Source organism: Gymnoscopelus microlampas, assembly GCF_963454915.1.
Source record: "Gymnoscopelus microlampas genome assembly, chromosome: 14".
Lineage (NCBI taxonomy): Eukaryota > Metazoa > Chordata > Actinopteri > Myctophiformes > Myctophidae > Gymnoscopelus > Gymnoscopelus microlampas.
The window spans coordinates 11,858,431-11,870,648 of NC_139951.1; the positions used below are offsets into that span (position 1 = coordinate 11,858,431).

At 41.4% G+C, this 12,218-nt stretch overlaps 2 protein-coding genes across 2 annotated transcripts; both read right to left on the reverse strand.

The window, feature by feature from the left end:
* Window positions 1-5,806: 5,806 nt before the first annotated feature.
* Window positions 5,807-10,339, reverse strand: LOC311060578 (uncharacterized protein). The gene is made up of 8 exons (XM_084078812.1): window positions 10,299-10,339; window positions 9,291-9,409; window positions 8,334-8,988; window positions 7,903-7,970; window positions 7,716-7,794; window positions 7,282-7,349; window positions 6,471-6,648; window positions 5,807-6,217 (listed from the first exon to the last, which is right to left on the reverse strand). The coding sequence occupies exons 2-8, from the start codon at window positions 9,375-9,377 to the stop codon at window positions 6,036-6,038; spliced, it is 1,317 nt and encodes a 438-aa protein (XP_083934938.1). The 5' UTR covers window positions 9,378-9,409; window positions 10,299-10,339; the 3' UTR covers window positions 5,807-6,035.
* LOC311060044 (GTPase IMAP family member 7-like) lies at window positions 9,531-11,028 on the reverse strand (the record flags this gene model as incomplete). The annotated part of the gene is made up of 2 exons (XM_084078169.1): window positions 9,531-9,538; window positions 10,299-11,028. 2 exons carry the CDS (start codon window positions 11,026-11,028, stop codon window positions 9,531-9,533), a joined length of 738 nt encoding a protein of 245 aa, XP_083934295.1.
* Window positions 11,029-12,218: the final 1,190 nt, after the last annotated feature.

The window sequence follows — 12,218 nt, forward strand, 5'->3', positions numbered from 1 at the left end:
TGTAGACTTTTTTAATACCATGTTCACAAACTGTGTTTTCTCCTCTGTGCATTTAGTGTCATTTTCATTCATGGAAATAGACTTAAAATCAGGTCATATAGATTTTAACAGAATAACCAGGTTAGTGTATGGGGTGTGGATCTCTATCCATATCAGGCATATTTAAATGAAGGTAATGGTCTAGTGTAATGGTACACAACCTAATACTGTATATAATATATCGGCGTCAGTTAATAGGTCAGCTGCTATCGATATTAATTGTAATCTTAAAACAGGTAATCATAATGATCTATGAAAAAGTCTCAGCGGTCATGAATGACAAACACAAGCTTTATTGATCCCTGAAATGCAGTTGTCATAGCAGCAACAGCAGTGAGAATGAAACCCAGGACTGAGGAGAGGTATAGGCTGTTAGAGTAAGATTCAATAACCAAATCAAAGATAAATAAAAAATAAAATAGATACATAACTAATATCCATTTAATCTAACTAGGAAATGTGAGCAGAACACAGTCCTGTTTAATCGGGTAATATTAATATTCCTTTGACCTCACAGGTTGTTAAGAACTTGTTCTTCTTGTGAATGGCAATGCATAGATTCTTTAGCTTTGTACTTAGTAAGGATGATTGGAATGTGTTGGTGATGACCAACAACACATTAACCAGATAGGTTGAATAACACAACAGCATGCAGACCAGCCAGGAACAACCTTTGACTTCTATGGACAATGACAGAGGAGCAGAGGATGAGATTATCCATGGGTTAAGTAAGTGCCTTTGCTCAAGGGATGTCTCGTGGCTCAACGGTTTTTCAGCAATAGGAACCGGTATGTGGTCTTTGTGCCTGTGGTAGTGGGGTCACTGGGGTGTGATTTGGGCATTATGGAGATGGGAGGAGAGGCTCGTGGGAGCCGTGCCATGGTTAATTGAGTGGCAGGTGTTTGTGTTTGTGGCTTATCTATTTAGCGGAGTGCTTGACCTGAGTTTGCACTGAGACAGAGACACTGCAAAGAGAGCTCTCTTCCCCCTTGACCCCCCCCCTTTCTTCTTCTTCTTCCCTTTCTCTTATGGAAATAACTAAAACAACGGAGCTTGCTCAAAAAACGAATTTCACCCACTGTTATAAACATGTAAACCTGTGATGTGACAATAAAGTTGATTCTGATTCTGAAGTGCAACTGAACATTCTGAACCAAATTCGAGTGGCAAGGCAACAAACCCAGCACGGCAGGGATGAAATACACTCAGTATTTATGTACATCTGAGTGTTTGCATGCAAGGCCAATAAAAGACAGTTTAACCTGCATCAAGTTGTCGTCAATCTATGTAGCTGAGAGGAGCCCTCAGTAGCAACAGGCTGTGGTACAGTGCTGATCCCTTCAATACAATAATAATCTCCTTTTAGGGATTGGAGCCAATCACCCATTGATAATAAGATCACCCTTCTGAGCTTCTACCCCCACACCACAACACAAAACAAAACAATTGTAACACACACAATAGAAAATAACCAGTGATGTAAAAAGTACACAAAAGGCTCAGATTAGCATCAGAAGGCATTGTCATGGTCAGGGTATTCCAAGTCTTTACGTTTCCCACTAATATCCTTTCTGGGATTGCAAAAGTGAAATCCTATTCTTGCTCAATAGTGAGCCTCCCATGACAGTCGATTATGTCTTAACCGTAGCGGGTGTAACTAGAGAGGGCTCACTATTATGCAGCAGAACGTTAGAGGCTTTTCTGTCTCAAAGGGCCCTGCCCAAGATGAAGCTCACCATTGTTGCATGTGTCCGTTCTAACTACTAAGCCCTCGTGTATGTGTGTGTGTGTGCGTGTGTGTGTGTGTGTGTGTGTGTGTGTGTGTGTGTGTGTGTGTGTGTGTGTGTGTGTGTGCGGGGTTGGGCGTGTGAAATGGCTAAAAATAGCCCAGATATACTCAAAGATATACACACACGATAATGTTTCCTGTATAAAGATACGGGTGTACTTTTATACTTTTGGAGTTAGCACGTTTACTCTCCGGATTTTCATCTTAACGAGGCAGACATTTATCACCCTTACAACACCCTGTCCTGTCCAACCCTCACAACGACACACACGCACACTCGCGCACGTGCACATACACTTGAAGGTAAATGTTCAATCCATCATGCATAGACAGACATGTACGTACTAACATACTATACAGTCATGCAAGCATACATACATGCAAGCAAGGACATCAACACAAACAAACACACACATGGATGCAAATACACACACACATATAATCTGGTGGAATCTGGTTGGAGCGGAGGCATGAAGGAAGCACGCCTTATGTGTGTGACACTCTTTTCCTTCCCCTGCTGTCTGCAGCTTGTTTATTTAACCTGTCTGGGATATAATTTCAGATAAACACACCCACAAACACACAAACACACAAACACACACACACACACACACACACACACACACACACACACACACACACACACACACACACACACACACACACACACACACACACACACACACATCCTGTCACAATACCACCGCCAGGAACATACAGTGAGTCAGGCGCTAAAAGTAAACTACTTCAAACACTGTGGGTTCATCACATTTATCAAAAATCAAGAATCACAAGAGGGCTATATTTGTCCGTGGAATGTTGCCAGGACATCTTCCGCAAGGACTGTGCTAACAACAATACAGCAGAACAACAAGATAATAATAGAAAACTAATAATACTTGGTGTTGTCAAGTCAAAATAAAAATGAGAAAGAATAAGCAGGTATAATATTTATCTCACTGTGCCACTGAGCAGAAGTTGTAGAATACACAGCTCCCACACAGCAAAAGATATTTGACACACTCAAATACGGGAGAGAAGGCGACAAGACGTGATACAAGTAGAGAGGAGTGCTTGGGAGTGAGAATAGTCTGAAGGTGTCAGGAATGAGTACAGAGGAGGACCCAAAAGCAGGCGGCAGGAAGCAGAACCAGTAACTCAAAGTGTTTATAAACTAAAACAGAGGATATTCCAAATAAGGGCAAATCAAAGGCAGATAAACAGGACTCTCAAATGCATTCTCAGGACAGACTCACTCTACAGGGAACTTCAAACCGACAAGGTTGTCAACAAACACAGGGTTTACATAGACACAGGGATAACAGGACCCAGGTGAACTCAACTGACAATCAACACTGGGATAGGCTGGGGGACTAAGCAGACAGGAAACAATTGGAACGATACTACAAAAATAAGATACAGAACAACAAGGCAAAAAGGTAGCAACAGAATAACAGAAATACAAGACTAATACAGAACAACAGAACAGTCCTAATAAGTCCAAGACCATAAGGGCAGTCAAGGTCCAAGGGCTGAGTAATACCGTCAAAGTCCAAGGCCGGACCGTGACAGAAGGAGGAAGAAGCTTCTAGGACTTATGTCCAGGGTGGTTTAGGGTAGTGGTTCTCAAAGTGGGTCCGGGGACTCCCAGGGGTCCTTGGGGGGGAGGGTTCCAGGGAGTCCCCAACTAAATTTGTTAAAACAGCATCACAATCATTTTAACCACTTTATCTTATACGTTGTCTATTTAAAAATAGCAGATGTACAAGCTCACAGCATGTCACTTCGTGCCACGCTGCTATTTTTGACATTTTCTGAAAAATATCGGAAATGTTTGGGAGATTTTGAATTTGTTTTGAATTTCTTAACACACATCTTCTCCTCTGGTGGTACAGGGGTACCGTGTAGGCCAACAACGGACAGGTGGGGGGATGAACAAGAACCAAGGCCTCTGCTGCGATAAAGTCATTTCTCAGAGTATCAGGTGACTGACAACAACCGGACAAAAGGGCTGAGGTGGCAGGACAGCAGCGGCGTCATTCGGGGTCCCGGGGGGATGCCAATTGCCATCCCCTAGTGTTCACATTTAACCTCGAATTCTGTTCCTTTTTGACATATTTTCTCCCACCTCTGAACACTGTCGTTCATCTCAATCCACGTGTCTGCAACATGTGTGTCCCATGTCACATATACTGTAGATGGGTGGCATCTACAGTATATGTGACACGTGATACACATGTTATAGACACGTGTTTTCTTGCCTGCAAACATACATTCATTAGCCACTTCTAAGTACCTGGCGAATCTATTTAGGGAATTCAAAAACACTTTTATGATAATTATATATATATACTGTACACATTTTGCAACAGGTCAAGATGTGACTCATGAGCTTGTGGAGCAGATAGGTTGACAGTTGGGGAAATAACAGCTTTGGGAATGAGAGAACTGCATGCACACACCTAAACCCCAGGCTTTAACTAAAACTAAGACTGTGAGTTTAGTGTGTTCCTGGGCCACTGGTATGCATGTGTTCTGGGCCACTGGTATGCATGTGTCCCTGACTCCCTGAGCAAAACACTTGCTCAAAACAGCTGCCCCCACTCACCATGACCATTTGAGCAGCCATCAGCTAAATGAAACTGAAACTGAATTTCCCCCTTGGGATTAATAAAGGTTTCTACCTCATGTATGTACAGTACAGCACGTGTTAGAATCCAGGCATCTGTTGCACCTTTACTGTGGAAATTTGAGCCCTGGGGCGTGTGTGTGTGTGTGTGTGTGTGTGTGTGTGTGTGTGTGTGTGTGTGTGTGTGTGTGTGTGTGTGTGTGTGTGTGTGTGTGTGTGCGTGCATGCATGCACGTGCGTGTGCGTGTGCGTGTGTGTGTTATTCTAACCCCTGTATGGTAGCCGAAGAACAGGAAACCACATGGGGAAATAACCTGAGGTTTTCAAAAGGCACACGTGGAACTTTAATATTGTTTTGTTTTTGTTTTTGTTTTCCAAGGTAACAAAACAGAAACAAACTTCAACATTTAAAATACATTTTCATGCATACATTTCATGTCAGTGTATATGTAACTAAATACACAATACATGTAAAGTAGTTCAAGGTATCATCTGACTGAATATGGCTCAACCTCGCCATCTTGAGGTCAAACTATAACATGACTGTAACGTGTCAGCCTTTTCCTTGATTTAAAACACTGGGACATTAACAGCTCTGTATAATAAGTGTAAAAAACTATGTGCAACCTAGTCACCAGGCTAAAAGAGTGAGGTGTGAGCCTACAACTGTTTGTGTTCTTTATACCAGAAGTGGTCATTTCCCCTCATGAAAACAGACATGTTTACACCTATTAATTGTCCAAATCTGTGTGTATAATAAAGAAAAACATCACATGGATGCAACTGGGACGTATCATCAGTGTTGTAGCCTGGGGTCATCGGGTGTTTCGGGTCTCGCAACATACAACATACACCCTCGCCCAGGTGACCCAGCCAGGGTTGATCAAGCCCCGACTTACGTCCCAGTAGCTACCCACGGTCAGTCCTATAGGGAAAGACAGGGCCACTCAGTCCGCTTCTCCGGAAATACTCTGTTGGGACTCGGGGAGGCTCTGGCACGTGGAGGAACTAGGCTCTGTGGGTCTGTGGTCTATTAATCATCTGTATGGATAGTAAACATATTTTAGTAAAAGAGATTACTGCAAGAAAGCAATTTTCCAGTATTGTGCTTTTACATGAAGCAGTGATTTATTACCTGACAGATGAAACAGAACAGTGTACATTAATATACAGGATGCTGCAAACAACACTGAACATAAAACATAAAACGATACACTTCAATCAGGCTCTAGTTTAGATACATGTTCTTACATTATTCTCATACAACAACATATATACATCATAAAATACATTTTTGTACAAAAGAAAAGCTCTTAGTCATCAACAGATAAATGTCATAAACGGCTAAATAAAAATGTACCTAAACCGGTTTGAACGCCAACCAATGTAGATGTTCATATTAATACATAGACAACCATTATCATCTGTACAACTTAAAGTTACGCTTTAGTGAACTGATTTGAATGATTCAGTACACTGAAAAGAACAACAATGACCATCACTAGTTGTGAGCTTGTAGATCTGCTATACTGTCGTGTGACACTGGCGTGCAATAAAGTATAAATCAAGCCAAAAGTTTCATCTATGAAACATCTTCATCTCGACTCTCACACTTGTCACATCAGTGTCTGCCTGGCTGGGAGCTATAATACTCATGGTGTCATATCCTGAAGAGGGAGCTATTGGTCCAGGATGTCTCTTCAGCCAATCAGAGACCTTGGCAGGTGAACTTTCTGTTTCAAACGGTGTTCCACCACTCACTGGAACAGAAGAGAACAAACAGCAAGACATTTACAATGATAATAAAAACACACCTGGATGTGAAAACCCTGCAGCCCACCACAACATCTCCACATGTCTCTGTTCCTCACATATGAACCATGATATAATTTTGACCTTTGACCTTTTACACCCAAAAGTAATAATCTCGTCAAGGCAGCCTACTGATAATTCCCTCTAAGTTTCATGAACATCCACTCGTCCAGTCTTGTGATTTTAAGTAGTAAGACTCACTACTTGGTTCTTGTGGCTCCATCACCACAGACTTCAACAGCCTCTCTATCACCTCCTCCTCTCTCTTCTTCCATTCTTCTTGTGTTAAAAATGTCTTTCCTGTCAGTCTTTCAAGCAGTGTCTTCTGTCGTGTCTCATGTGATGAAGACGAAGGTCCAAAGTGTCCTCTGTAAGAAGACTGAAACACAACAGTGTACATTAATACAGGATCCATCAAACGGCATAAAACAATACACTTGAGCTTTACAAATTGTAAATAACGCTTAAATACTGTACATGTGCACGTCAATGAAAGCTCATAGTTCTAAATGTATAAAATGTAATATGTTTAGACCAGAGCCTAACTGATGTGTGATTTTTGTGAGCATTATCAACAGGTAAGAGAGGGAAAATTCACTGACAAAATGTAATTCTTGAAAAACGCAAATATCATCCCGATATATCGGCCGGATGGTATATCAATCGTCTGTACTTAAATCTGCTTAATCTTTTATATAAAACGGAAAAATGTTAATGGAAAAATATGATCAAATATATTTCAATTTGTTAACAAAGCTCTCAGTTAACAGATACTTACTGTACATCAATAAACATCACACACATGTTCAACTAAATTTAATGAAATGTTAATAAAGACGTAAGAACCAGGGAGGAAAAGGGAACAAATATGTATGATGTCAAAATAACATCAATTTTGATACGCAATAAATCTGATACAAGGATCATGTATGATATCAAATAAACGGTAAAGAAATAAAAAATAAACATGAGTGTGATTCATCTATGAAACATCTTCCTCTCTCTCACTTACATCAGTGTCTGCCAGGCTGGAAACTTCACTCATGGTGTCAAATTCTGATGAGCGTGTTCCACCACTCACTGGAACAGAAGACAACAGACAGCAGGACATTTACAATGATAATATGAACCATGATGTCATTTTGACCTTGACCTCTTCCACACAAAGGTTCATCTTTTCATGGCAGCCTGCTGTTTAATGAAAACACACCCATCCATTCTTATGTCATTTGTGTAAATGGTACAGTATGATTGGAAAACCATTGTGTGTTTTTTATAAATATTGATTTGATGAAAAGTATTAACGACTTTGTGAGTAAATATTAACTACATTGAATCCATTGGAACACAGGTTCTTTTTTCCATTATCTGAAAAGAACAGTATTGGACATACAAGGTTTCCACCTGGCAGTGATGATATGCTGTAAACAGGATATTGATACTCACTGCTTGGAGGAATCAGTTCCATGCTGTTCCTTCTCCTGACAGCTGGTAGGGTTGATTCTACTGGCTCCTTCACCACAGACTTACAATTAAATCAAATATAAAGTAAATAAATAAGAATTAAAATGTGTGTGATTGATGTAAAAAACTTAAGTTTAATCTATAAAACAGCTTCATCTATCACACTTACATCAGCATCAGTCTGGGTAGGAGCATCACTCATGGTGTCATATGCTGAAGAGCGTGTTCCACCACTCACTGGAACAGAAGACAGCAAGACATTTACAATGATAATAAAAACACACCTGGATGTCAAAACCCTGCAGCCCAGCACAACATCTCTACATGTCTCTAGTTCCTCACATATGAGCCATGATGTGATTTTGACCGTGACCTCTTACAACGAAAACTTCATCATCTCGCACGCGCACGCACGCAAGCACGCACGCACATACACGCGCACGCGCACACGCACACACACACACACACACACACACACACACACACACACACACACACACACACACACACACACACACACACACACACACACACACACACACACACCACACACACACACACAGGAACAATGACAATATGCTGCAGGATATTGATACTCACTGCTTGGAGGAATCAGTTCCATGCTGTTCCTTCTCCTGACAGCTGGCAGGGTTTTTTCTTCTGGTTCCGTCACCACAGACTTCAACATCCTCTCTACGATCTCCTGCTCTCTCTTCTTCCATTGTTCTTCTGTTCTTCCTTTCAATCTTTCCAACAGTGTCATCTGTCTTGAAGGTCCAAAGTGTCCTCTGTTCCTCATCACCATGTCTTCTATTTTCTCCATCAGCTTTTCTACTCTTGAAATGTCCCACTTGTGGAGCTGGAGGACATGGTACCTGTATCCACATTTCTCCAGGATCCACCTCAGAGGTTCCCCTTCAGACTCTATGAACTCCTCAACACGTCTCTCTGCCAGCCACCATCCCCGTGTGAACAGAACCAGAGTGTGTCTCCAGACTCCGTCCCCCAGCAACTCCATGTGTTCCTCCACTGATCTCCTGTCAGCTTCAGAGAAACTGGACCTGACATCAACAGTCAACAGGACAGCGTGGGGTTCAGGAGAACACAGAGTCACACCATGTAGAAGGACGTCTTTGATCTTCTGTGATGGAGGTGTAGTCGACCAGTCTGGACAGTTCACCACACTCACTTTTCTTCCAGCAACTTGTCTCTGTTGTCTGACACATTCTGTCAGTTTAGTCTGAGTTTTAAACTCCTGGAATATGAAGTTTACTGTATGTTAGTCATAATAATCAAAACATTCACTCTATTCTGTCTTCACTGGAGTTCCTCTTCAAGCTTACCAGAAATTAACTAACTGAATGTATCATTCTCCATCACTTTGCCTAACAGTGCCACAGTAATATGGGATTAATAGCATGCCATAATCTGATTTCTGAAACTGAAAAAAGCTTTCAAAGCTTTCAAAAGTGTTTGAAAGCTTGATGTACAGGTGTGCATCAGTCAATTTGAGTGAAGTCATTCATTATAACATAACATCCATATAATATTACTCACCTTGACCGGAGTTCGTTTAAACACAGCCTCCTGCAGTATGACATCTCCAGCTCTACCTCTCTCATTCTGCTCTCCACCAACCAACATCACCTTCACATCTGGTAGATTCTGATGCTCTCCTGAGACACACACACACACACACACACACACACACACACACACACACACACACACACACACACACACACACACACACACACACACACACACACACACACACACACACACACACACACTACATTAGTTCACTTAACAGTAAAATGACCCATTATGCAAAAAAAGCCTATATCAGAATAATAAATATTTGTTATTGCATTATAATTATTGATGCTTTAATGTTGGAGATTATTTTAACTACTTTAATACTGCTACCCCTCATCATTATACTGTAGATCTTATCTTAATCTAATAATGCTCCTAATGTATGTATTGCTTATCATGTATTATTTATCTCATTTGCATACAGTACTTGAGTAAATGTACTTAATAACTTTCGACCATTTGTTATAACAGGGGTCAACGTTTTTCCAGGCCAAGGACCCCTTGTATTAGGGACCCCCAATACATTTTCATAGATTTCTTAGATAGCTTCATAGATTAGTTTGACAGCACTAGCATCAATGTTGTGTAAATCATTTTTTTGTTTATACATTATCTTATCTATTATTGGATTCATGTTAATGTGTATTTTTAGACATTTAACCACTTAAACCCTCAATACTGAGTAAACTTGACCTGTAACTCTGTACTGTAGGGTTCAAGTGGTTAATGTAAAAAAAAGGTCCAATCACAGAAAGATTTGGCGGCCCCCCTGTAGTAACTCTGAGGAACCGCTAGGGGTCAAGGACAGAGAGGCAGACTGGCACGCACGCACACACACACACACACACACACACACACACACACACACACACACACACACACACACACACACACACACACACACACACACACACACACACACACACACACACACACACACACACACACACACTTGATAAACATCACCTTCAAACAGAGCTTTCAGAGCAGTTCTTTGTCTCTGTGTCTTGGTCAGGAATGTCTGGACATGTTCCTCTGTGATCTTCTTCCTCTCTGACAACGTCTCTGAAACATCTCCATCATCTTCATAGTGTCCACCTCTGTTTCCTGTCACCATCTCCTCTATCTTCCGCAGCAACTCTGTGACCTGAGTGTCATCTGTCTTCTGATTGTTGAGGACATGATATCTGTTCCCACATTTGTCAACAAGCCAGCGGAGGTCTTCCCCTTCAGCCTCAATGTGCTGCTCAATGCTTGTGTCTCCCAGACAGTCTCCATAGTTGAACAGTACTATAGCATGACTCCACACGCTCTGTGACAGAAGTGTCATGTGTTCCTCTAATGCTACTCTCTGTGCTTTGGTGAATGCTCTATGAAGAGGAACCGTCACAAGAACAGCATGTGGTCCAAGAGGACAGAGAGACACACTGTTCTGAATCTCCTGTTCGTCCATCTCTGAGGTGTCCTGTAGTGGACTGTTGTAGTACCAGCCTGGTGAGTCAACCACTGTCACATGTCTCCCTGCTACTTCACCATGTCTCACCTGACACTGCACTGACCTTTGACCTCTCTGACCTCTCTGATTAACTTTAAAACCACTTCCTCCCAGAATGGTGTTTCCTGCTGAACTCTTCCCAGAATACTGCCTTCCCAACAACACAATCCTGAGGTCAGTCAGTCCTGTCAGAGAAAACATTGTTTACTTTTCTTTGACAGCTTCTTATTTAACCACTTAAGACATATCATTATTTCATAATTCATCACACGACAAATAGTGAAAATAGCAGATCTACAAGCTCACAACACAATGTGTTGTGAGCTTGTAGTTTTGTTTGGAAATTTCCACCTACAGTATAACAACATGCTCACATTAGGCATGCCAGGATTGATATATGATTAAGAAACAAGACTACAATGTCCAGGTCTATATGTTGTTCTTAATATCTATTAAATAAATAGCTAAAAAAAAAGATTATTAACAGCAGATAGGTGTGTTCAGAACAAATGTCCTCCAGGAGACATCATAGAATTAATAATAATGTGCATTACTACCTAGACTAGACTCATGTAACAATATGTGTGTAAAACAAAACATACCAGTATCTTTTGGAAGTCCAGTTGTTTGCTTCTGAGCGTCTGCCATCCTTTGTTCTGCTCTTCTGCTGATAGTTCTCTCCATCTCCTTCAGTTCCTCTGAGACGTGTTTCTCTAACTCATAGTGACAACCGTTACTAGTCACCATCTGATCTATCTTCTCTATCAGCTCTGTGACCTGACTTCTATCTCCTCTGTCACTAATGTTAAGAACATGGAAGCGGCCTTCACATTTCTCAGTAAGATATCTTAAGCTATGGCTAGATCTAATAAGATCTCTCACAGGACTCATTTTGTTTTTATCAGCCACAGTGAACACCACAATAGTGTGTCGCCACACTCGGTCACCGAGGAGAAGACTCAAATGCTCCTCTACTGACATCGCTGTCCCTTCATATGTGTTGTCCAATGGCATCACAAGGACAAAGGCATCGGGTCCTGGAGGACACAGATTCACACTCTGTTGGATTTCTAACTGAGTACGTTTTGGGGTCAGATCTAGGGGATGAGTAGACCTCCATCCTGGAGTGTCAACCACAGTGACCTTTCTACCAGACACTTCCTCTTGTCTCATGACACTCTTGACTGTTCTTCTGTTTCTTTCAAAGACATGTCTGCCCAGGATGATGTTTCCTACTGAACTCTTTCCACTGGGTTTACCTCCATATCCTGGTTCCCCGAACAGAACAATTCTCAGTTCTGTCGGGTCGCTGTTCTTCCCTGATTGGGAAAATAAATAAATAATATTCATAAAGATAACAGATGTTACTAAATCAGTATCAGTTTGCTGGT